The 26,212-nt window shown below is 36.1% G+C and overlaps 1 protein-coding gene across 1 annotated transcript; it reads right to left on the bottom strand.

The window, feature by feature from the left end:
- Window positions 1–249: 249 nt before the first annotated feature.
- LOC104093013 (NAC domain-containing protein 37-like) lies at window positions 250–19,559 on the bottom strand. The gene is made up of 4 exons (XM_009598721.4): window positions 19,416–19,559; window positions 16,161–16,340; window positions 15,152–15,423; window positions 250–1,085 (listed from the first exon to the last, which is right to left on the bottom strand). Exons 2-4 carry the CDS (start codon window positions 16,330–16,332, stop codon window positions 501–503), a joined length of 1,029 nt encoding a protein of 342 aa, XP_009597016.1. The 5' UTR covers window positions 16,333–16,340; window positions 19,416–19,559; the 3' UTR covers window positions 250–500.
- Window positions 19,560–26,212: the final 6,653 nt, after the last annotated feature.

Here is a 26,212-nt window from a genome sequence, read left to right as displayed (position 1 = left end):
GTAAAAGATGAAATGCACCACGAAGTATTATTAATATTCTTATCCTAGCCGCTAATTTCTTGATGAAATCAATTTCTTCCTGCCTACTCGGACATCAACGTCAAGATCATGTCAACATGCTTCATCTCCATCAGAAACTGTATTGATCACTTATTTTTCTCTTCTGATTATGTGCAACAGAGAAAACGAGAAACATAGAAGCGAATGGAGGGTTGTTGAGAATATAATTAATAAATAAATAACAATATGTTTTCTCTTAAATTCTTAGATGAAATGGTTACCCATTTTAATAAGATATCTGAGCGGGCACAGATCGTGAATTCAAGTCTCACCACCATCCATAAGAAGAATTTTCTATGATCATAATGCACACTTCAATAATGATTAAGTGATTCTTTTCACTCATTCCACAAACAATATCATGTTTATACAATAATACATACGTATAATATTCTCAAGGCCTAGCATTTGTTCCTCCTCTCTTTCTTCTTAATTCCTCCTCATTTATCAAATATGCAAATGCCAATATCACGGTTAGAAGTTGAACTGAGGAAGTCATCCAACTTAGGTCCTTCTTCTCTTCCACTCTGTAATAACAGCATCCCCAAATCCGAACCATTGTGAGGTTCATAGCTCGAAACTCCATCATCATGGCTCAACTGATAAGCAACAAACTTGTCGAGCGCCCTCCAGTCCGTTACTCTATCATTGATATTCTTATCTATCTTACTCCTTTTCGTTATTTGCTGATCATCCTCAGAGATCAGTGACATGGAACTCGGCCTTTTCATGAGTGGCAGAGAAGGGCTTTCTAGCTGTGGAAGCTGAACAAACTGGTCTGAATGTAAAAAGATGAGACTACTATTATTATTGCCTTCTATTTCTTGCTTGCATAGTAAATTTTGGCTCATGAAATTTCCAGTAGGAAGTTGTCTTGGGATATACTCAAGGGGATCCACAACAGAGCTGACTCCACTTGATTCTTCATAAAAATAATTTGATTCCCATCCTTCTCCATTAATATTGGTTTTTGCTTGGCCTGTGTTTCTCTTCTTAAATGCTCGGCAAACCACCCAACCTTCTTCCTGCAAAATTGAGAACTAAAGTTAGTTAACCTTATGTTTCATGACGATGTTTGACGACTGAATACTGAGTTTAAATAAAAAAAAGGTTTTTGATGCATTAGCGTACACATACTCGGGCGGACGGCGGACCCACGTAGCGATAAGTCGTCAAAAATGATTCGGTATATATGTATAAATTACGGCTAAAGTACGGTAAAGTTTGTATAAAAATTATATCTGAACCCACCTGAATGAAATTTTGCTCTTGCAAAAGTGGTCAAGTAGGTTCAAAGTTTTGGTGAGGTTGTGTGTTCGAATCCTTCCCATGTTTTGTGCATACTTTATTTTTTTGTTTGTATAAATTGCAACAAGAATCAGAAAAGGAAATTAACCCATAAAGATAGCAGCATATCCTAATATAACTGTCTTTGCAATCAAATTATTTTTCTTGTGGTATATATTTTGCTGTTTTCTTTATTTTATTTTATAGTATATATTCTTTACATAAATTCAATAGAAATTATATTGAAATTTATTTTACTCCAAAAGGTAATTTAGTTCTCCCTTTCATAAAATTTGCTAAGACTTGCAAATATATTTGTTGAAATTATTTGTCATTTGTTAGTTTAATTTAATTTAGTTTATGTTGGAAATCTTTTCGTTTTTTTATATTTAATTTTTTTAGTGCATAAGCTCTCTTTCTTTGATTATTGGTGTTAATATAGTTTAGTTTGTAACTCTTTTCTTATTGTCTTCTTTTTGCAAATAATAACCTGTTACTTATAAATGCTAAAAATAATTTATAATCGATCAAATTTCTTAGAGATAATAAATTCTAAAATTGGTTTTTTTTTTTTTTTTTTGTTAAAGTTCAATAGATTAGCTAAAATTAGATTTTAAAATTAAAATAAGCAAAAAGTTGTTTAAATTATAGAGCACCGACTTTACGAGGACTTCATTATGAGATTACGTTGTGAGCAATAAAGACAAAAAATTTGTTTCTCGTGTCTTATCCCGCTTATATTAGTTATGAACTTTTCAATTGAACCCGTTTGCATAAAATCCTGGGTTCCCCACTGCACATACTATAAAATACCTTTTTTGTCCATTGGAGCCAGTAGGTGATTAAGAGAAAGATTTCAGTTGGAAATTTATCCATTTGCTCGTTCTGAATGCCATTTAGCTCATCGTGTGAGCCGTAGCGGGATTGAATATTAAAAAAATAGAAAGAAACTCAATCTTATCTTGTTTATTGTTTTGTCCGTCAGAAGCATACTTAGGCCGACCACACTTGGGTAGGCAAATTTTAGATCTTCTATTTTATTTTATTCGAGGCGAGAGGTCGTTCCCTTTAGTTTATATTCAGGGGAATGCCCCGTAGATTTTGTATATATTTTATTCGGGGTATGCCCCATATTGAATGTAATCGGAGGCCGTGACGGACATCGTGAGTGAACATAGTATAGATTTTTAGTATTTTCCTCTTATTTTATTTTTCTTTTATTTAGGTGGGGACAACCTCGAGCCTCTTGTGTGTTTATTTTCTTTTGTGTGTTTTTGCTTCAGTTTGAGTATCCTTTAAAGCCAACTAGATCATGTATGCAATCGTGACCTTCACGGGACTTGGGGAATGCCTAACACCTTCTCCCCATAGTCAAATGAACCCCCTTACTTGAAATTTCTGGTGCAGTCAGTTTTAGAGTCAATTGTGTTTTGAAGGAAAATTATTACTTTAAAAAATGGTGAGCTGGCACACCGAAACCAAATGTCAGGTGGCGACTCTAAAAAATCCTTTGAAACACAATCTTTTGTCACTTTTCAAATTGAAAAACCCTTTTGAGATTACAAATCTTTTATCTTTTTTAAAGAGGGTTAGTAAGGAGGAAAAAAAGGGTGTGACAGCTCTGACGACTCTGCTGGGGAGTTGCAGGTTCGAGCTGATACTTGATCTTGTTGGCTTTTAGGATATTCGTTTGAGGTGTTTGTTTTCTTTATTTGCTTTGTTTATTTGGTTTGTTTGTCTTATTTCCTATTTTGTTGGTTATTTGTTTATCGTTTTTCCTTATGCGTTTACCGCTTTATAACAATCATCATTTGCATAACCATGGGTCTTCTTTCTGCAACAAGTCTTCAGGAGTACGTTTGAGCGTACACGACCTTTTTGTGAGTCAAACGTGTCTTTAGGGGGGTGGCGTGGGAGCGTGGAGTAGGCGGATAGCTAGAGTAGCCGCCATCGACCACGTGTCGCCCCGAATTGCCTTGTCTAGTGAATCCCCAAACTTAGGTCAGCCTTTAGGTCATGCTTATTTGCATCATGTCATTTACACTTAGCAGGGCTCGATCCCAGGCATCGTGTCCCTTTATAGGATGTCTATCCAAATTATGTCAAAACGGGCCCATATCCCAAAAAGACATTTAATCATCCCCATGTGCTACATGCTGCATTCTTTAAGGGTAAATGGGTCATTTGGCGGACCAATGACGGTTTGAGGGTAAATGAGAAAGAAAAGAGGGTAAAGTGTAAAAATTAAGCAAGTAGGGCCCAGTTATGTTTTTCTCTCACAACTTTTCAAGAAAAAGATCAAAAAAAATGAAAATGAAAAATCCAAAAAGATTTTGCACTTTCCCATCATTTTCCAAAAATAAAAAATCAAAAAAAAGAGAAAAAGAAAATCCAAAAAGATTTTACATGTTTTATCATTTTTCAAAAAAAAAAAGACAAAATATGTTTTCTCCAAATTATTTTTTTAAATTTTTTTTTTTAATTCTCTCGCATATCCAATCTTCCTGAACTACGCATACCTGATTCTCGTCTTTCAGGGCGGGATACGTAGGCAGCCCACATAGGATCTGGTCTTCCTAGTGAGTCTTAGGTTCTTGGCTTCGCGGGGTCTTAGCCAAATCTTGCATGTCTAGCCACGTTCGGCCACATCGGCTGTTTTTGTAAAATAGGGATATTTTCTCAAAAGTGGCTTGTTAACCCATGTCTTAGAGCCCTAAGTCTACCACAAGGTGTCCTGTTAGTTTAAGGTCCATTCCTGTTGAGTTTGCATGCTTAGCCATTTTTGGCCATATCGGCCATTTCTGCAAAGTAGGGTCATTTATGCAAAGTAACCTTAGAGACAACGATTCTTGAGAGTTTAGGGGTCATATGGGCCTTTTGAGATATTTTTCCATAGCTTGGTGGTCACCCTTGTTGAGTTTGTACTTCTAGCCACATTTAGGCCACGTAGGTCATTTTGCAAAGATAGCCTTACACGTGCCTTGCATAGCCCAATAGGAAGCATTATGGTCTCACATAGTGCCTCGAGTCACTAACTCTCTTTGATCTTATTTTTTCTTATTCAGGTATGGATTCATTTATCAGAGCTCGAGCATAACAAATACCTCATGACCATCTTAGTCAGGACTGTTGCTTTCAGCAACTGTTTAAAGAGACTTTTTATATTTTGAGTCTATTTTATCTTTTATTTTACATGTCTTGTCCAGTAGTATTGATTCTTTTAGGTGGTGTCACAGTCTGTCATAGTCTAGTCGAGTTCGTCGAGTCTTTTGTTATCGTACTCCCTATTTTGTATGTGAAAACCAAAAAAAAGTTATGAATGAAAAATCCAAAAAGATTTTTATTTTTAATTTATTTTGTCCATTACTTTTCCAGAGCTACGCCTGGTCTGATTCATGTGGAACATGATACGTAGGCAACCTACATCGAGTTCGATCGAATCAATTTAGAAATTAAAAGGAAAAAAAGAAAAGAAAAAAAGGGGATGTGAGAAGTGAGAAGTGAGAGAAAAGAAAAAGAGTGATAATCAGAAAGAAAAGAGAGGGAATAAATGAGCAAATCAAGGAGCGTAAGAGAGGAAACGAAGAAGAAAAGGGCAATGAGAGTAAAATCGGGATGATGCCATAGGACCTTCGTACCCTTGGAGTCATTTTAGAACCAATAAATGTGACTAGGTGCATTGCACATAATGTGAGATTATCTTATATTAAATGCCCTAACGCTAATGTGATGACTTCATTTTGTTCCTCTTTGTTATCTTCATTATAGCAGAAGGGTGGTTGATTTGTGGTTCTTAAACTGGTAACTCTTTCCTACAACATAAAGTTGAAAGGCAATGGCAGACGACAACAGAGTTGAGTTAGTCGATATTGATACCCGAAAGCAGTTGGTTGAACAGGACATTGGGTTGGTTGAAGAGGCAAGGATGTTGAGACAACACATGGCGGACATGTATCAGGCTTGGATGACTAGGAAGGCACCACCCCCGCCGCCACCTAGCTTTCTAGATGCTATCCTTACCCAAGCTCCAGTCATAGTGTCAAATAATCCACCATATTCTCCGGATTTTCCCGCTTATCACAGCTTTCCTAACCTCCCTAGTAGCTCCATCGTTCGTCCTCCAACTACCTTTCCCAAAAATAGCCCTCCTGATGTTGTTGAGCCCCACCAACGACAAGTCCCAATAGGCATTCCTGCTCAACGCTTTCAGCTTTAACATCGACCCTGTGAATATCTCTGTACTCCAGATAATCCTCCCTGATGCCACTTCTCTTCACAAAATCCCTAAAGTCATACCTCACCTTCCCACTACTCTATCCATAATGCACTGCCATATGCTCCACATCCACAGGACTCGCATTGGCCGGCACCACTTCCACAAATATTTTACCCACCTCCTCATGCATGTCAACCACCTAACCACATGAGGTTCCAATCGAGGCCAGAGTACAAAATGAAAAGGCAACAGCAAAGAGAAAAGTCGTTCACTCTTATTGGAGAATTATATGCTAGTTTGTTCCAAAGATTGAGGCAATTGGACATGTTGAAGTTAATTCAGATAAAAATGCTGAACCCCCTTCCAAAGAATTTTGATTATTTTCAAAGGTGCGCATATTTCTCTAATGCCCCCGGGCACAGTATAGAAAAATTTTGGCATCTGAAAAGAGCAGTCCAGAAGCTTATTGATATAGGTGACATTACCATGCAAAATCCAGATACAACGGATACTAGCGAAAGTCCTTTGCTTGTTCATAATAAGACGTATATGGTGGGCATGACTTGTGTTGAAAATGAATGTGAGAACTGAGAACTCTTCTGAATCCCTTGGAGGACCACTTACCGCAAAGTTTTTAGCACTATCAGTCTCGGTTCCAGAAGTTGATCTTAAGAACGAGTTGGCGAAAGGGACCCAAAAGGTATTTGCTAAGGTCAACGTGATCGAGACTTGTGAAGGTTCTGGTAATGTCGATGTGTAACTCAGTGGCTAAGATGTCGAGCTTGGTAATTGGAAAGACACTCCTTTCTTGGCTAGCCAGGGAGGAGTTTTGGTGGTTTATTTTGTTGTCATTTCTGTTGTTCGGGTTATTTCAGGGTTGTAATCCGGATATTGTCTTGTGGCTCAAACCCTTCTTCCTCATATTTTGCCTAGTTCATTTAGTTATAGTAACTTGTCTAGTGTTATCTAGGATCGTTCCAGGGTTGTAACCCGTGTCTATTTTGCTCGTTTTGTTTTTTAAACCCTTTCACCGTCTGTCTAATGCAATCTCATGTTTTCTGTTATTTCTAGTCAGTTTTTGTTTAGTTCTCTTTTCCTTTTATAGCTCTTTTTATGCTGACTCTAGTGACATGACTTGCACGCGGAATTCTCAGTCTGTCTTGAAAGTTAGTCTAATCAGGAAGCAATGAAATAAGGTTTGAAGATAACAAGTACATTTGAGGGAAAATAAGTAAAGATTCGGACATTTTGAGATCATTTAAAGCCCAAATTGTGTGAGACTGAGGCAGACAGTTTGGGAAGTTTAGAGGACGATAAGAATTTGTTACAAGAAAGTGAGTCCTGGACAATTTGAAGCAAGGAACTTTGAGTTCAAGTGCATCTCAAGTTACAAGATAAAGCCAAGTGAGTTTGTCCCAAACTGATGGAAGGTATCCATTGTGAAGAAGAAATCACCCATCGAGAGTTCTATACTTGACAAGGCACTAAAGAGAGATGGAAGGCATATCAGTGATATCAATGCCGAAGCGAAAAAAGAAATGTTGTGTTTGATCTTCATTTTTCACCCTCAAGTTGCATGTCTTGTACTTGGCATTTTCAGAGATTGGAAGGCCCTCTTTCAGCTACCCAAACATTTTATACCCTTCGGTACCCTTTTGAGCCAGTGCTGATTTCTTTGACATCCTCTCTTTTGGAATCGAGTACAAAATCATTAAAAAAGAAAATCATGCCCCCATAAGGTTTGTTTTAGAAAGTTCATTCCAAAAGAAAAATTCAAAAAGAAAAAAAAAGAAAAAATAAAACAAAGAAAAATAAGAAAAAATAGCAACAATAAAAAGTATTCGTTTGAACTACGTTCGATCTGATTCTTGTCACCACAAGATACGTAGGCAGCCTTACGGTTCGGTCGCACCAAATAAAATATTTCATAATCCCACAAAGTCAAGAGTGGGGCAATTTTCTTAAAAATTCTATTTTAAAAAAAAAGAGGTTCAAATTCTCTTGTTTTAGAAACTGGGGCAAAGTTTTAAAATAGATTCCAAAAGTTATAAATAAATTAACCATTTTGTCTTAGTTTGAATTTAAGCCTTCATGCCTTTCTTTCTTTCTAACCCTGTCCAAAAGCCATATTACAGTCCAAAAAAGACCTCCCAGATGATCTTTGAGAGTGCCGAGTTAGACATGCCAGGAGCATATGATATTTTTACCATGGTTAATGCTTTGTCATCTGCAGAATCAAAGGAAATAAGAAGAAAAGAACAAAATGAAAGAGTCTTATCGGTGAAAACCCTTACGGGCACCATAAGGCGACGGTGAGTTGAGAGAAAGAACAAAATGAGAGAGGCTTGATAGTGAAAACCCTTCAGGGCAGTACAAGTCGACTGAGGATCATGAATTAGATAGGACAATTAGAGCATTGAAGCCTAGTTTCATAGCTTAGAGGTATGACAAGAATGGAAGATTAGACTTTCTTGACAGATCAAGCCACTTAATCCAAGATGCACGTCATGGTCAATAGAGTTGGTGTCACATCAGATAACTTTCTACTTAGTAATTCTTTTGTTAGATGTCATCTCTTTCCACTGTCCCATTACTTTGTTCTTTTTGCTTTGTTTAAGTCCTCCTTTTGGGTTTGCTCTGTCTGAACAAGTGAGAAATGACTTCAAAATTTGCTACCAACTTTCCAATTGCACAAAGCGGAGTCTGGCTAACACACCAAAGTAGCATAAGTCAGGAAAGAGTAGTATGCACACTGAGTTGGTGACAATTGACGTGCTTTGGGATTCATATGAAGTGCAAAGGTTCGGTAAATATCAATTCATGAACACAATGCAACAGGCAAAGGTTATAGGGCTAGAATATATCAGAGGTGTTTTCTGTGGTAAGGTTTGAATGAAAAGTGGTTAGCCAATAACAAGCAGGGTCTTCCAAGTTGAAATCAAAGTTATCATGGAAAGTGTAAGAGAAATCGCCCTCAACATCAAGGCCACAAACCAACCACCATGTTTTAAACTCACAAGTTTTCTTTGTTTGAAATAGGGACGAAGACTATGTCCAAATCAAATCTTGGAAGTTTGAATTTTTCAGGTGTCGTGCCCAAATTTTGTCAGCACAAAGGTTGTTTGAGAAGGTTTTACCTCCTAGACATTCCCCTAGTTGAGAAGATCATACCTCCTAGGCATTCTCCCTAGTCGGAAGAGTTTTTTGTTTTTTCTTTAAGTTCAGGAGTCCCGCCTGGAGAATAGGGTCAGTTGTTAGTTTCCTTAAGTTTTAAATCTCTAGTTTTCCTTAAGTTCAGGGATCCCGCCTGGAGAATAGGGTCAGTTTTTGGTTTCCTTAAGTTGTTAATCTTTAGCATTCCTTAAGTTCAGGTGTCCTGCCTGGAGAATAGGACCAGTTTTAAGTTTCCTTAAGTTGTTAGCCTTTAGCTTTTCTTGAGCTCAGGGGTCCCGCCTGGAGAATAGGGTCAGCTTTTAGTTTTCTTAAGTTGTTAATCTTAGTTTTTCTTTAGTTCAGGGGTTCCGCCTGTAGAATAGGGTCAATTTTAGTTTCCTTAAGTTATTAATCTTTGGCTTTCTTTAAGTTCAGGGGTCCCGCCTGGAGAATAGGGTCAGTTTTTAGTTTTTTTAAGTTGTTAGTCGTTAGTTTTTCTTGAGTTCAGGGGTCCCGCCTGGAGAATAGGGTCAGTTTTTAGTTTCCTTAAGTTGTTAGTCGTTAGTTTTCCTTGAGTTTAGGGGTCCCGCCTGGAGAATAGGGTCAGTTTTTAATTTTATTAAGTTGTTAATCATTAGTTTTTCTTGAGTTCAGGGGTCCCCGCCTGGAGAGTAGGGTCAATTTTAAGTTTAGTCAAGCTCAGTTTATAGTTTTCCTCAAGCTTCAACCTCAAATCTAGGAGATGCACTTCCTAGTTTGGGTTTTTCAGATTCTATTTCTTTAGGAGGTGCACTTCCTAATTTTATGTGAGATTTCACTCCTAGGAGACGCACTTCCTAGTGTGGTTCATTCAAGTTTCACCCGTAGGAGATGCACTTCCTAATCTGGATCTTTCAGGTTATTCTTTTAGGAGACGCACTTCCTAATTTGGGTCATTCGGGTTTTATTTTTAGCAGACGCATTTGCTAGTTAAATTTTCTTGGTTTTACTCACAGGAGATGAACATCCTAGTCGAGTCTTTAGTTTTACTCTCATCATTGCATCAATAGCATAGGTGATTTATAGTTTTTTTAACAACTCACAAATCTTCCTAGTGCAAACTGGGGCAGAAAATTTTGTTTGTTGTGTTGTTTTGATTGCAGGCATCCACCTGGAGAATGAGGGTCAATATTTCAGAAATCGATTTTTAAGTTCAAATTAGAGAGGCATCAGGAGCCCGCCTGAAGAACAGGGTCAACTTTCAATTTTCAAGTTCAAGAGGCATCAGGAGCCTGCTTGAAGAACAGGGTCAATTTTCAGTTTACAATTTCAAGTCAGAGAGGCATCAGGAGCCCGCCTGAAGAACACACTCAACTTTCAATTTTCAAAGTTCAAGAAGCATCAGGAGCCTGCCTGAAGAACAGGGTCAATTTTCAGTTTACAATTTCAAGTCAGAGAGGCATCGGTAGCCCGCCTGAAGAACATGGTCAACTTTCAATTTTCAAAGTTCAAGAAGCATCAGGAGCCTGCCTGAAGAACAAGGTCAATTTTCCGTTTACAATTTCAAGTCAGAGAGGCATCAGGAGCCCGCCTGAAGAATAGGGTCAACTTTCAATTTTCAAGTTCAAGAAGCATCAGGCAGGCAGGGTCAATTTTCAGTTTACAATTTCAAGTCAGAGACGCATCAGGAGCCCGCCTGAAGAACAAGGTCAACCTTTAATTTTCAAGTTTAAGAAGCATCAGGAGCCCGCCTGAAAAACATGGTCAACTTTCAATTTTCAAGTTCAAGAAGCATCCGGAGCCCGCCTGAAGAACAAGGTCAACTTTCAATTTTCAAGAAGCATCAGGAGCCCGCCTGAAGAACAGGGTCAATTTTCGATTTTTAAGTTCAAGTCAGAGGAAGCAGGATCCCTCCTGAAGAATAAGGTTAACCTCCAAATGTTTTTTCAAGTTAAATCAGAAGTAGCACGAGCCGCCTGAAAGACAAGGTTTGCAAGCTCAAGTCTACTCCAAGTTCAAGTTTATTTCAAGTGCAAGCAGCAGGATACCCGCCTGAAGAACTGGGTCAACTTTCAGTTTTCTTCAAATTCAAGTCAGCAGGATGCCCACCTGAAGAATAAGGTGAATTTTCAGTTTCATGTTGAAGGATCAAGTGGAGATTCAAGGAAGATTCGAGACAAGAAGTAGATAGGATCTTGTATTTGTTTTTTATTTTTGCTGTATTTTTCTTTTATTTTTGATGTAATGGTAGGAACCACGGACCGGAACCTCGACGGCACCTTAATCGACTCTCCACCTCGGTATACTCCATCACTCTTCTCACTTCTGAACTACACGTGGCCTGATTCCTTTATGGCCAAGGATATGTAGGCAGCTCAATACCAGGGCTCGGTCACAATCGTTTTAGCCATTTTTATTTTCTTTTGAATAAGCGTCGGGTCATAAATCAATTACGTTGCTTATTGTTCTTTGCTCTGAAAACTCTTCGTATTTCCAAGCAAAGAGGGACAGCTGTAACCACGTAATTTTTGACCCGCGCAACTTTTAAAAGCAGTATTTTTAAAATATTAACTTATTTTTTATTTTAACAGGATTTCAATCAACTTTTAATTTTAATTTTAAATATAAGTTTAAAAATACAAAAAATAATTTTATAGTATTTCTTATCTTATTATATATCTTTTTATTTTATCCTTTTTTTAAAAGCTTATTAGTATTTTATAGTGATAATATTTAAATTTTTACCATTACTTTAACATAGTTTTCTTTACCGTTTTATAACATTTTAAAAATACCAAAATATTTTCATTTGTATATATAGATCACTTTAATAGTTTATTCTTATTAACTAAGATTAATTAGTATATTTTGGTAGTATTTTTATTTTTATTTTTGTTCATTGAGAAAGAATTGATAGTATATTTTGTTCATTAAAATTAATTAGTATATTTTGTTCTTAGTGGCCCAATAAGACAAATGCCCATTTTTCTCAACCCATTAGCCCACTCTCCACTTAAAATACAAGATTTAATCTTAGCCATTTATTCCCCTCTAATCCAATGGCCATCATCCCTTCCCACTTTCATATAAAATATCTAATTGTGGAAACCCTACAAAATCCCTCCAACCTAGAGCTAAGGACCTAGACAGCTGCACACAGGCATAGATAGAGGGAGAGAGGCACGAGAGAGGGTCGAAAAACAGAGGGAGTAACAGAGAAAAATAGGAGAACGACATTCCATTTGGGCTCACATTAGCATTGCCTTATGCATCTTGATCGAGGAAACGGACAATTGAGATAGAAAATTTGGGAGGAGAGAAAAGTGAGCGAAAAGCTAGATTTAAGGGCAAAAACAAATTTCTTCTCGGATCTGAAGTTTTCTTCCTCAATTTGTTTCCTCTGTTTCTTTAAGATTATATAAGAAAAAATGGATCGAAAAGAAAGATGAGGATTATGTTGTTAAGCTAGTTTATGTTTGAGTTTCGAAAGAAAAATCCGAACATATGCACTTTAAATTCCTCCGTCCAGTTTTCGTTTTCAAAATTTGTTGAAGTCGAGGTCGATTCGAATTGCGTTCGAGGTCTCCATTCGATTTTCTGGTCCAGGCCCTGTTCCACAGTTTCGGTCAAGTAATTGTACACGATCTTATTGCTTTCGCGTTTCAAAGCTTTCAAACAGTCACGGTCAGATTCTGTTTCTGAGGTCCATTTCTAAGCCTTGTTCTTAATTAATTTTCAGTGTTCTTCCTTGTGTGTTTTGATATAGAATAAAATTCTGCTTGATTTTAGTTTACCCAGTTGTGTGCATATGGCATTTTTATCTTGCATTAGTATATTAAATATTTATTAATGTCTTATTTCTTAAACAAGCAAAAGTGCCTTGTAGATTAATGATGAATTGAATTGGAGATTTTAATAAAGTGGGCAGTAGGTGATTAAGAGAAAGATTTCAGTTGGGAATTTGTCCATTTGCTCGTTCTGAATGCCATTTAGCTCATCGTGTGAGCCGTAGCGGGATTGAATATTAAAAAAATAGAAAAAAACTCAATCTTATCTTGTTTATTGTTTTGTCCGTTAGAAGCATGCTTAGACCGACCACACTTGGGTAGGCAAATTTTAGATCTTCTATTTTATTTTATTCGAGGCGAGAGGTCGTTCCCTTTAGTTTATATTCAGGAAAATGCCCCGTAGATTTTGTATATATTTTATTAGGGATATGCCCCATATTAAATGTAATCGGAGGCCGTGACGGACATCATGAGTGAACATAGTATAGATTTTTAATATTTTCCTCTTATTTTATTTTTCTTTTATTTAGGTGGGGACAACCTCGAGCCTCTTGTGTGTTTATTTTTTTTTTTGTGTATTTTTGCTTCAGTTTGAGTATCCTTTAAAGCCAACTAGATCATGTATGCAACTGTGACCTTCACGGAACTTGAGAAATGCCTAACACCTTCTCCCCGAGTCAAATGAATCCCCTTACTTGGAATTTCCGGTGTAGTCAGTTTTAGAGTCAATTGTGTTTTGAAGGAAAATTGTTACTTTAAAAAATAGTGACCTAGCACACCGAAACCAAATGTCAGGTGGCGACTCTGAAAAATCCTTTGAAACACAATCTTTTGTCACTTTTCAAATTGAAAAACCCTTTTGAGCTTATAAATCTTTTATCTTTTTTAAAGAGGGTTAGTAAGGAGGAAAAAAAAGGGTGTGACAACCACTAGACCATTGGTATATTTTGGTTTAAGACTTTCTTTTATTTTATCTGTACTCTTTAATTGCATTTTCGAGTGAAAATAACCGACCGATTTCGATCGATTTTATTAAAAATATAAAAATTACCAACCGAAGTCGGTCGATTTTTTAAAATGACTGACTGAAATAACCGACCGATTTCGGTTAGTTTTTGAATATTAATTTTAATTTATTTTATATGAAAAATCGACCAAAGTTGGTCGGTTTCTCAATAAATAAATTTCGCAGGACGCCAAAATACTTTTTCGTATTTTTGCGCAAAAAAAACGATCGAAGTTGGTCAGTTTTGTTAAAAAAAAATTTAAAAAATAAAATATTTTAAAAAATCGACCGAAAGTCGGTCGGCTGCGGTCAATCTTGGCCGAATTTCTAGCCGTGTAAAAAGGAAAAAGTGTTATTGCACAAAATGAAATGGATGAAATAATTTGTAATGATAGCTCATCCAATTATCTTCACTTTTACTATTTCTTTTTGACTTGGTGAAGAAACTTCATCTTCATAAAGTCCGTGTACATTTGGAAAAAAGAACGTGCTTTTATTTTCGTCTTTTCTTTTCTCAGTTTTGTTGGAGTGCATGTTTCTTTTGATTTTATGGTAAAAGAAGAAAAAGATAGTCAAATGCAATGTAGGAGAGAAGAGAACTGCAATTTCTCTCCTTGAAGGTTGAATGGTTGAAAGCTCAACGATCGACCACATAATATGAACTTCAAAGGACAGAACTAATTGAATTCCTAGGCTGGAATAATGAGCCATTGATAAATAGATAGTCGTAATAACGGAGTAGTTAATTAACCAAAAATTCAAACTATATATGACAAAGAACTTATATAAATGACTTTTAATTAAAAATATTTAAGTTATATACATTAATAATATAATTTTTTTACAAAATTAATGTAATTTAACTTGTTATAACATATTACAATATTAATTTATTTTTAGGTTATAAGAATATGTTAGCTATAGTAAACCATTACTTTCTATTGTTGTAAGTAACTTAAACCTAATGATGTAAAAATATATGAGTATACATTATTATTGCAAAACAATTAAACTCTAATACATACGATCCAAGTTGACTTATGCAAACTTTTTTTTTTTTGGAGAACTATACAGTATCTTTTTTCTTTCTTTTTTTTTTCTTTTGGTTTCTGAGTGTTCGATATTTATATTGGAACTCAATTAAATTCAAATTTATATTGAGAAGTTTCACGTTGATGGTAAAACGCTTCATAACAAAGGTGATTAAACACCGGTTAAGCATGTTTGGAGTATACAATATCTTTCTGCTTTGACAGAGAAAGTGTGTAGAAAGGAAATATGGTTTCTTCTTTTTTTCCCCACTAAATATGGTTTCTTTTCTCATGGTGTTTATTTTCCACTCACTTTGTTACTATTTTGCGAGTCAAAGCAGCTTTTATTTTAACAGAATTTTTTTATATACCTTTTAAATATTTTTGTATTGTGACTTATAGTACTTTTATGTAGCTTCTAAATAGGAGTAATTTTTAAAAGAAATTAAAGATTAATCTCTGTCTGAATGCACATAAAAAATTATAGTTTGATGCTCGTAGTCTGAATGCTCTCAGTCTCGCATAAAGTGGGACAAAGGGAGTAGATGTTTTCAAAGATCAAGTTGAAATCTATAGTAAGTGAGAATTCTCAGAAAAGGAATAAAAACTGAAATTGAAACGATATACATGCCTGCGGAAGAGTATTTTCTTCGGATTCGAGTCGATATTCATGCATGATCCAGTCAGATTTCTGGCCATTGGGGGCTCTTCCTCTATAAAACACCAGTGTTTTCCTCATCCCTATGAGTTTGGATTTATCGTACACTGCTTTGTCTCTTCCAGTTGCCTTCCAAAACCCTGCCATGGTTGCCCTATTTGTTCTTGTCCCTGTCGGATACTTCTTATCCTTGTGGCTGAAGAAATACCATTCCTTCTGTTCTTCATATCCGATCCCGCATTTATCTGCTCATTTCAATTACCATTACTTTAGTTTTGATGATAAACTTTAAAATGACAAGAAAAAAGAAAAAATAAATAATACTCCCTCCCTTTCAATTTTAGTAAATCTATTTGACTGGTACGGAGTTTAAGAAAAACAAGAAGATTTTTGAACTTCGTGGTATAAAATGAGGTACATATATTTTGTATGGTTATAAATTATTGCATAAAAGTAAATTATTTTCAAATATGACAAGTGATTATTCTTTTTTACCCGGACTAAAAAAAAATAGGTTCGAAAGGAAGGTAATAACAACATAAGGTAGAACCGCACATGTTTTGGGATATTTGTTTCAAAAGGGTATGCATTTTTCGGGAAGACAAATTAAAGAGTAATCTGTCAAATCAGCAACTAGAACAGTAAAAAAAAAAGAGGAAATAGTGGAACAGAACTGGCAGTGGATATGTATTAAGTTAGCTTGAAATGAACTCGTTTTTAGAAATTAAATGCTTCCTCAACAATTATTTTTAGAATATCAAACTGAGAGTATTATTTGGCGGAGTTGGACGGCTGTTCTGCTATTAAGAACTTCTTTATTCTCTTTTATTTAAAATACAACTGATAGAGACTGTCAGGAATTTAGGATGATCATATCTGAGTCACTGTTGTTTATTTAACTAAGCTAAAACAAAAATTGGAAAATGTTCATTTTTCACAAGTTAGTCTGCAAGAAACCCTAATAACGAAGCAAATATCGTACCTTGAAGATCCCATGGCTCAATTCTGTAGAGATCAATGTCTCTAATAACATCAAGGTCAATCTTTTGGGCTGCAATTTTCTTTCTAAGATAGTATCCCACAAGCTCTTCATCCGTTGGATGAAACCGAAATCCTGGTGGAACACATGATGATGATTCATTTGTATCCATCATGATTTAATCTGCATCAAATTCATCGCCAAGACTAGATCAATACCATTACATCTTCTTTATTTCATCATCTTTAAATCATAATCTAAGTAGTACCCACATATGTAAGATCGGTGAAAAGGTTAAAAAGTAAAAGGGATGTATCATGAACTCTACAAATGGAGAGGTGACGAGTGTATAATTCAGATATAATCATCACGCCATTTGATAATAAGCAACATTCAAGAGTTTGTCTCTAGAAGTTCTTATTTATGCAAATATGCGCGTGGTAATGTCCTTTTTACTTTCTTTTTTGTTGAGCTCTGCTTGGGCGTGCAACATATGCATGGTTTAATTTTAAAGTGAAGTTTAATTTTTATATACAATAACAGTATTAAAAAGACTATCAAGTCATCTAAAAAATAACCAGTATGTATAATAAATGGATCAAGTAATATGATATGCATCTTATAACATATTAAATTATACTGACGGCTTAAAGAATAAGTTAAAATTTTAAAACTAGTGGTGGGGCTAAAGAGGAAGAGATGAAAAAGAAAGAAAAACCAAATGATGGGCGTTGCTGTTGAGGAAAACCAAGGAGAAGAGTCAGCCGCTAGACTCTAATAGTCTTGTGATTTGAAAGTATGAATAGAATTGAAGAAACGGGATGTAAAAAGCTTGAGCGAATGATGATGTTTGTGTGGTGTGAATGTACAGAAATGATGCATGTAGAACGGACCCTTCACCACGATATTATAAACAAATGCACTGTTATATCATACACGCCCCTACAAAATGGTCCTTCCAAGATCATTTAAAAATACAAGAAGGTGAAATTAAATTGTTTAGTTTAAGATTAAAAGGAAATTGATTAGTGTTTCTTTTCGGGGTCGACAGTAAGAGGATTAAAAAAAAAAAAAAAAAACGCGAGAAGCTGAATACTTTGTGGTAAAATGTCAAATGTGTTTGTTGTTTGGTTTGCCCTAAAGAAGGTTGGGATTTGAGAGGGCAACAGGACAGCGGGGTCTGGGGGTGTGGGAGGATGACATTTATTCTCATCTAAAAAAAATTATACTATATGATCACTCAAAAAGATATTTATAGGTAACTAGTCAAAAAATAGAAGTAATAATCTAGAAATAAAATATATTACATGCTATAATAGGTTCAAATATAGTACTTTACTAATTAACAGTGAAAGAACATTTTATACCAGGGATAAGGATAATAATCTCGGGGTAAAATTTGAGTTGTATTTATTCAATGTTTGATTATAGGTATTACCTAATCTGAGGATAAATTTTACACTAAAATGATGAGATTAGTTATCCCATATAAACAGAGGCGAATCCAAAATTTCAAGAGGATGAGTGCATTGTCGCGAAGAGGTGGATCTGGAATTTACATTTGACGGGTTTACCTTTAGTCTTTTACCATTAACCCACTGCATTTCAAAAATTATAGGTTCAAAATTATTTTCTTTTTGAAATTATAATAATTTTCACACACACATATATATATATATATATATATATATATATATATATACTCCATGCCGAAAACAAGATCGTTCATAGTGAGATTTGAACCGCCAATTTTATTTGTAGAGGTGCACCCAATAATAATCGCACCATAAGAGCCTTTGAGCATGGGTTCACGCACATATATTTAAATAATTTTGAAGAAATATAACATTGTTATACATGATTTAGGGAGAGGAGTATGAATTCATGTGAACCTATATCCTTCAACCTGCATACGCCTCTGTATATAAAAAGATGGGATAACTAACCCTGTGAGATATCTCACCCATGCAATATCATGTTTATATCACCATTAGAGATATTAACCATAACGTATAACAGAGTAACAATATTTAGGCACGCGTTGTATTGAAAGAGGAAAAGGTGAAGGAGGCAAAAGGACTTAAGTGCAGGGTTTTATGGGATCAAGCTCGGCAAAAAAGGAAACCAAAGAAAGGGAATTTGGGAAAGGAATATATGGGGCGTGGCTCGTGGGAGACGGGGGGTGAGTGACTTTGGGTGTCATTCCACAGATATGGACTTATCTGAACGAGTTGTCTACTTGTCTAGAATAAACTCGACATCTCTCTGACTCATCATTTATCGGATTGGTGCGTAATGCTCATATCAGGACCACTGGCACTCCTTTCATCAAAACATAAAAACAGTATGCACTTAAAAAAAAAAAATAACGTCAATTTGATTAGACACAGAGTCTAAGAAAAAATAAATTTTTTTAAAATTTATAGTTTTAAACAAGTCAAAAAGGCTTAGAGTATTTGTGTGGTTATAAAAGTTTCTTATTAAGAGTAGAATTATAAGTTTAAACTAAATTGTTATCAAATTTAGAAAGAAATCATTCTTTTTATAATGGACCAAAAAAGAAATAGGTTAGAGAAACAATAGTGTTCTATTTATCTTCTCTCCTTAGAGGTTCACGCTGAATTCAATTAGATTACAGTTCTTGAACTTTACCCCCTATGAAACTCGCAATTTCTTCTGCAGAATTACTCTGGTTTCACAAATCACATACAAAAAGAACATGCGTACGTGCTAGAAGCAGTAGGAGTGAGTTCTGAAATTTATTTATACATGAATATGGTTTGACCTCTGAATTCCACCGAGAGGTGAATATGCACTTAATCCGCCAATGTACCTCTCCAAGGCAAATAGGCAAATGGGAGATTCATCACTTTTAGTGGAAGACAAGGGTTCTCTAGCAAGCTTCCGTAAGAACCGGAAGACTTTTATATATACGGTAACCCTCTCTTCCGCTACTGGTGGAGAAAGGACGGGTCACCTGTCGATCTGTGATAAGAAAAAAAAACTATACCTGAACGAATTCGATCCTATAGTGGTCTTCTTTGTTCGAAAAATACACAGTGGAAAGGGATGCTAGTCGGCTCGGCGAAGTTGAAAAGCTGCTTTGGATATGAGTAATTCCTAAAAAAAAAAGGCAAAGTCCAAATCCCATGCCAACATAAGGCCACAAAAAAAAAGAAGGCTACGACGAATAATAGTGTTAGTAGTTCGTGTCTCTTGCATGCATGTAATGTAACGTACAATAGTGTAAAAGCTTACCTGTTTTTCAATTTGGTCACTTGATTGTAGTGATTGGCTAGGTGATGGGGATGGGAGTAAGGAAGGAGACAAATGTAGAAGACGACGATAGTACGGTTAAGGGAAGAAAAAGAAGAGAATCGAAATGAAGGGAGAGAGAGAAGCACGTTAGTTGGGATTAAGAGAAGTATTATAAAGGTACAGGAGAAGGTGGAAGAGATAGGACCGCTTAATTGCGCATGGCTCCATGCTTGTCCCCATTGCCTAGCTTCCTATAGAAATCCTTTTTTTTTTCTTTTTCTTTTTTCTCACCCAATGTTCAGTATCTATTTTGAACTTAACTAATTCAAATTTATGGTACCTAAGTCCAGGATAAGTAATCCTACCATAATTTTTTCATTTTTAGAGTCGGAAACCAAAAGGACTGGTTGAGGGTAGAGGAATCTATTCTACTATTTATCTATCCTACCACAATTTTGATGTAGAAACCTTCTTTTCATTCCTTCCTGTCCGTTTTCAACATTTCCCTTTCCTCAATTAGTTTTGATCTGCATCTAGTAAGTTCTTAAGGAGGTAAAACGCCCCCTTTCGAATACTTTTTCATTTTTGAAGCTCAAGCTAAAATTATTTACTTAAGAATGGAAATATGATAGCCATCTCACAACATTCTTTAGTGACGCCTATCCTCTTTAAATGCTTCATCTGAATTATAAAGTTTACACAATTGTTGAAAAATTCATAAAAACGGCTTAGCAAACTCCAAAGCACCAACTGACCTCGCAGATGAGGAATTCTTACAAGCGAGCTAATCAGTCTTGCTTTACCAAAAAATCCCTCCTCACTCTTCTATTTATTGACTTTTAGGGTAAGAAGCATTCAATTCCATGTCTTAAGCATGATTAGGGTAGCTAAAATGGACTAGATGTTATTTTTTTGACTTAAAAGCTTTACTTGGGAACTTAAACTAAGCATACATGGGTGAGGCTCATTCACCATCAACCGTAAATGAGCCTCACCCAGTAAATTAATTGAAGTTCTAAACATGTAGAGGGTGATTAGGATTAACACTATTAATGTTCCTTGAATGAAATGAGAAAAAGGGCAGTCTGGTCCAAGTTCTTTTCTTTTCAACAGTAATTTACAAAACTAGATTAAAAAGGAAAAGTTGAAATTAAAAAGTGGTATTTGAAAATTGTAATTTCTGCTCCACAAATAAGTAGCAAATGGACCAGCTCGACGGCACCTGTGTACAAAAACTGAACCGAAGATCCATTACGACCGGGGCTGAACCTAGACAAATGAGAGTTACTCGAGGGGCATTTCTGGCATTTAAACTGCCGCCCTAGTAGAACCAAATGATTGAATTGGACAAGTATTTTGAGGAAGGAACTATTAGAAAAGGCAAAGAAGGAGTAGGTTTTGGAGAACTGTAGAATCAACGTGGCAATCACTGGTTCGTCAGAAATATTTAGCTTCTTTACGTAGAAGATAAACAAAGGAAAGAAACCATAATAAATATCCTAAAACAAATCCATAAACCAATCTTATGATAACTACTAAAATGTTTGTGTCCATTAATGTTCAGTGTCCACCTCACTTTCCATTACTCTTTAAGTTCCCTTTCTAAATTAAGGTAGCCTATAGAATATTTGGTTTTGGTTTGATCTGAATATATAGAAGTTCTAGAGCATTTGTCAATTTGACGCAAAAATATTATGACTGTAAGTACAAATGAGCTTCTGAAACTGGTTTGAAAATTTATATATTATTTCGACGCATTATTTTCCTCGCTGTAGAGGGCTACATTTGTGAATTAAACAGAACAACACCAATTATTATTTGCTCGTAAAACGATATAGTTGAATTTGTAATGTGGTTTATAGACAGGTGAATTAAATTGATCCGAGAAAATAAAATGATATAGAACAAAATTGAATAAAGTAAGAAATAATTGAAGAAGAGAAGAGCCTGGGCCTTGAATTATGCTTTTTCGGTAGCAAGAACAATATCAAGAACAAAGTACATGGCAAAATAATGTTAACAGAATAAGAGAATAATTAGCATTTTTTCATACAAGTATTTCGTGCCCTAACAATGAGTACAAATTTTTCTATTTATAGCTAAATTGAAGGGGACAAGATCCCCAAATCAAGCTCATCTTTAATGTGAATAAAGAGTCCTCTTGTTAGCTGGATAACGGTTGAGTGTAAATACAAAGATTTCTTGTAACGGCTGCTCCTTTAATGCTTCATTCTTCAATCGACATCTTGCTTTCAAATTCTTCTCTCCGGTCTTAATGTCATCGGAACTCGTACAACACTAGCCACATACTTGGATCCGACGTCAGTTATTTGTTGACTCGTCTCCTACGGGTCTTTACTGCCACGTGTTCACTTGACGAACATCCACCTGTCGTCTGTTAATTTTACCCTATATAGATAGTTCCCCTACTTTCCGGTGACTTAATTTGAAGTGACCGAAAAGTAGATAAGACCCCTTTTAATTTCTTGGAGGAAATATTTTTTAACGGTTTCTGACACTTGAAAGGACACATGTCTCTTTGTATTTGATGAGCCGAATACGTGTTATCCCGTGATTAGACCAATATTTTTGCCAGTTACCTAGGCAGTGATGACCTCGCATTCTGCCATCTATAAACTTCTCCCCTTCTCACCACTTTCATCTTTCACTTTTACAAACCTCCTTCTTCGAGTTTTCTTAAAGTTTTTTTGCAACTCCCCCTTTCTCGGTAAAATTCCAAATTTATACTTTCCGTCACTATGTCTTCTGCTATTTCTTCCCTCCGATTACTTCAGCACTTACATCGGTGGCAGCCCGTCTAAGAAGAGCAAGTCTAAGGAACCCAAAGTCAGCCCTCCTTCTACTAACACAATTATCCCTTCTCAGTTAAGTAGTGAGAGGGATTTCCATGTTCGAAAGGAATTCTCTGACCCCAAAAATAACAGAAATAGAGATGTTGGTAAATACCCTTCTTCTATTCGTTCGGCTAGTATTCCTGTTATAAAAGAGAATTGTGGCTGGAATTATATTGAGGTTTCATCCCCTAATGAAGTAGAAAGAATTACTTTCAGTAAACCATGGTACATGTATGTTTAATGTACCCTTACACTTTAAGGATTGGCAAGGAAATTTATCCCATCATCTTGGAGTTTTGCCGGAACTACCGAGTTTGTTTAACTCAAGTAGGACCGTCAATATGGCTAACGGTAGCTTGTCATCGGTTCCTGTGTTTTCGGGCTGGTGAAACTCTTATTTTTGCTCATTTGATAAACCTCTACACCCCTAAGATTTTTCGTGGATGCATGATCAAACTCAGCAAACATGGTCACCATGCCATCGTCACCTATGTTTGATGATGACAACGACCGTGGTTGGATGTAGAGGTTTATTGTCATCGCTACCGGAGACATTCTACTTTCGTTAGCATCTCCTATTCCCGAATCTCGGAACTATACTCGTAAGTTTTCTTAATATCCTTCTTCATTGTGTTAAAGTAATTTTCTCCTCTTACTAAACTTTCTCTTCTCTTATTTCAGCCACCGGTTGGATTCCTCTAGTAGTTGCAAACCTAACCCGTTAGGTTCAAAAGATTCTAAATATTTCCACACCAGAATACCGTAAGTGGAAAGAAATTTCACTTAGGTTCAAATCGAAGGCCAAGAACCATGGTAAGTAAAACTTCCCTTTTCCTTTTTTAATCTTCAACTTTATGTAGTATAAAAGTTTTGACTTATTTTCATAAATGTAGGCCTTCCGAAGGGATCTTCTGTTTGTCCCACTATCGAGGTCTTTCACGCTCCGAAAGGTGTCTCAGAAATGGATTCAAAAAGCCCTTGACCGAAAGAGGGTTCGTGATTCCGCTCTTACTTCCGGTGAAGGTGCATCTTCCCTGAGTCCCCAGTCCAAGGGAAAAGAATCAAAAACAAAACATACCTCTAAGGCTGAGGCTCAAGAGAAGCGTCCAATCCACAGTTGTCCTTGATGATTTCTCTTCAAAGAAGAAGAAAAAGAAAAACTCCCTCAAATCAACCAGAGGACATAGAAGGACACTTTATAGAATTAGACTTGGTTGAAAATGCTGAGTCTTGATTTTGGGCTCCAATTGTTTTCTCCAATCAGAAGGGTTCTACTTCTGATGTTCTACCACCTTCTATTTCAACACCAGCTACTGCCTCACCACCGGCCCCATTCAAACAAGAGGAAGATGTGCATTCCCCTCGGTCATCCGATCAAGGGAACATAGAAAATGCCTCCCCGGCACCCATTCGAAACCCCAATGGTAAATGCAGTGTTACCTTTTCGGTTTCGAATGAGTGTCACTTGCTTTTCAAACCAGTGGGAGTTTCCAACTACTTGAGGCTATTGGCTTTGGATAAGGATTGGAGAAATATGGACGGTCTCTCCGCGGAGTGTTTAATCAATAACAACATATATTTTACTACTCGAGTAACATCTTATCATTCTCTTTTTTCTTTTCACTTTCAAGCCAATATCCTTGGCAACTCTAGTCTTTTAACTTTACATTCCAACCTCCTCACCTCCAAGGGCTTAGAGAAAATGATCCTAGATAAAGAGACACTTCCTGCCGAGCAAGATTAAATTGCTGCTGAACGGGATCAACTTGCTGAGCACCTCTCGACTTTAGAGGCAACGCTTGCTCAGGTGGGCAAACTTTAGGTACGGTTTGAGCAAACTGAGCAAGAACAAATGGCCCATAGACAAGAGGCCAATCAGTTACCTGCTGAGCTAGTTGAGTTAAAGACCAGGTGGGCTGAGCTGGAGGATGCTGTGACTTCGCCGGCGGAACGTGAGTCTACTTCCATGGAAAAAATCAACAATCTGGAAGCAAGCTTACGTTCCAAAACTGAGGAATTTATTACAGCCGAGGAGAAGAGGGCGAGAATGGAGGAAAGGCTCAAAAGAGTTATAGAGCAAAATTGCTAACATGCGAAGACCAATACTAATATTTTTCGGGTATATGACATCTTGAAGGTTGATAAAGAGCAGTTGCAGTCGAAAGTCCAAAGGCTCCAAGACAAATTCCAAGATCAAGAAGATTTTTTCTTGCTTGAGAAAACTCATGCAGTCTATCAAATAAGGAGGAAAACTTTAGAGAATGCCAAAGAAGGAATTTCGAATATAGGTGAATGCATCGCTGAAGCCTTCGATTTGGAGATAATTGCTTTCGAGAACATTCTTGTCTGACCCACTGCCTCAAGCTCCTCGAGCACTTGCTATGATTCTTAAAAATAGAGGAGGAGGTTGAAGATAAAGGAGAAAAGGATAAGGATGAAGGTGCTGAACCGGATGCTGACACTACTAAAAAATTTGGTTTTAGCGACGGAAAAATTCGGTAGCTAAAGAGAAAAATTCATCGCTAATCTCATTTAGCGACGGATTAGCAACAGATTATCAAGAAATTCTGCTCGCTATGAGCGTTTTAGCGACAGATTAGCGACGACGTTCGTAGATAATTCTAGTTTTTTTGTAGTGTGAGCAGCCTTCACCTTCAAAAGATGCAGCAGAGATTTCTCATCCTCCAGACTCTGCTGACAAAATAAATTAAAGTATTTTTTTTCTTTGTAATTATGTCGAAACCTCTATTGGGTTCGGCATTTTCGAAATAAAAGACTTCTTTTACTTAACTTTTGTTCAAAAGACTTCTTTTTGTTATTCCATTGTTAAAGTTTTGAAATTTTTACATTCGATTAAATTTAATACCGGGCATTCATACTTTCGATTTTTACCCTTAATTATGAGGATTTCATAAGAGAGGGCCTTTATGTTTTTGGTGCTCTTGAAGAGGACATCTCCTCTTCATTCCAGAACTAGCATTTGAAGTTTAAGTAACATTCAAATGAAAAAGACTATATCGTATCATTTGGACAAAAAGTAAGATAAAAACAAAATGACTTTAATTTATTCCTTCTATTTCTAAAATTATATTTACATGAGCAAAATATTTTTACATTCGCTTAAATAAATAAAATTGCCAATACATGTTGCTGGCCCAAGTGAAGTTTTGTTTTGAAGATTGACAAAGGAAGCTCATGCATGAATCAGGTCCATCCCCTGTATACATAGATACGGGCAGATTCGAGTATGAGAAATGCACGTGAAGGATATAAGCTTAACTTGTTAAATATTATATCTCCTAATCGAAAAGGTTGCATAATTGATAAGGAGAAGGACTCCTTACTCAAAGAGAATACTATCCAAGATAAGGGAGGAGTTAGAAGTTGAGGATAACTAGAACTCTTCCACCAAGGAAGAGTAGCATTAGAACTCTAGCTATTTTCCATTCTACTAACTCTATATATTTCAGGATGTTCTCATTCTACGGTAACACACAAAAGCATAAGTTAAACGTGAGTTGAGAGCAAAATAGCAAGGCATTTTGCAAACAATTCTTGTGTGATTCAAGTGTGTGAACCTGAAGCTATATGAACAAGATAGAAGAACCAGTTCCAAGTGTCTGTCTTTTATTCTAGTTCAATTGTAGTAGGTGGTTTTTAAATTATACCTTTCAGCTTTATCTAGAGGCAATTGTAATAGGTACTTGACGAGCTAAAAACACAATACAAAATTATTCTCGCTAGTCGAATACAATATAGAAAATATCGTATCCACAGGGATTGGATTTAAACAGTATTTTTGTAGCTTCTAGTCTTATTACTATTCAAGATGATCAATAATTTGGATTTGTGTGAATTAAAACTAAAATTAACTAAAAGTCTAAACTGATGGCTAATGACAATCGCAACAAGAGTAAGCAAAGAAGATATCAAGGGAAGAAA

This window comes from Nicotiana tomentosiformis, chromosome 2 (assembly GCF_000390325.3).
Source record: "Nicotiana tomentosiformis chromosome 2, ASM39032v3, whole genome shotgun sequence".
Lineage (NCBI taxonomy): Eukaryota > Viridiplantae > Streptophyta > Magnoliopsida > Solanales > Solanaceae > Nicotiana > Nicotiana tomentosiformis.
This window is presented reverse-complemented; position numbering and strand designations above follow the sequence as displayed.

Bases quoted from the DNA above. Each gene is read 5' to 3' on its own strand.
- LOC104093013 (XM_009598721.4), bottom strand. From the start codon at position 16,332: ATGATGGATACAAATGAATCATCATCATGTGTTCCACCAGGATTTCGG. The intron at 15,424-16,160 runs GTACGATATTTG...TGAAATGAGCAG, and splicing joins TGAGCCATGGGATCTTCAAG to ATAAATGCGGGATCGGATAT. The intron at 1,086-15,151 runs GCATGTATATCG...TCAATTTTGCAG, and splicing joins AAGAAAATACTCTTCCGCAG to GAAGAAGGTTGGGTGGTTTG.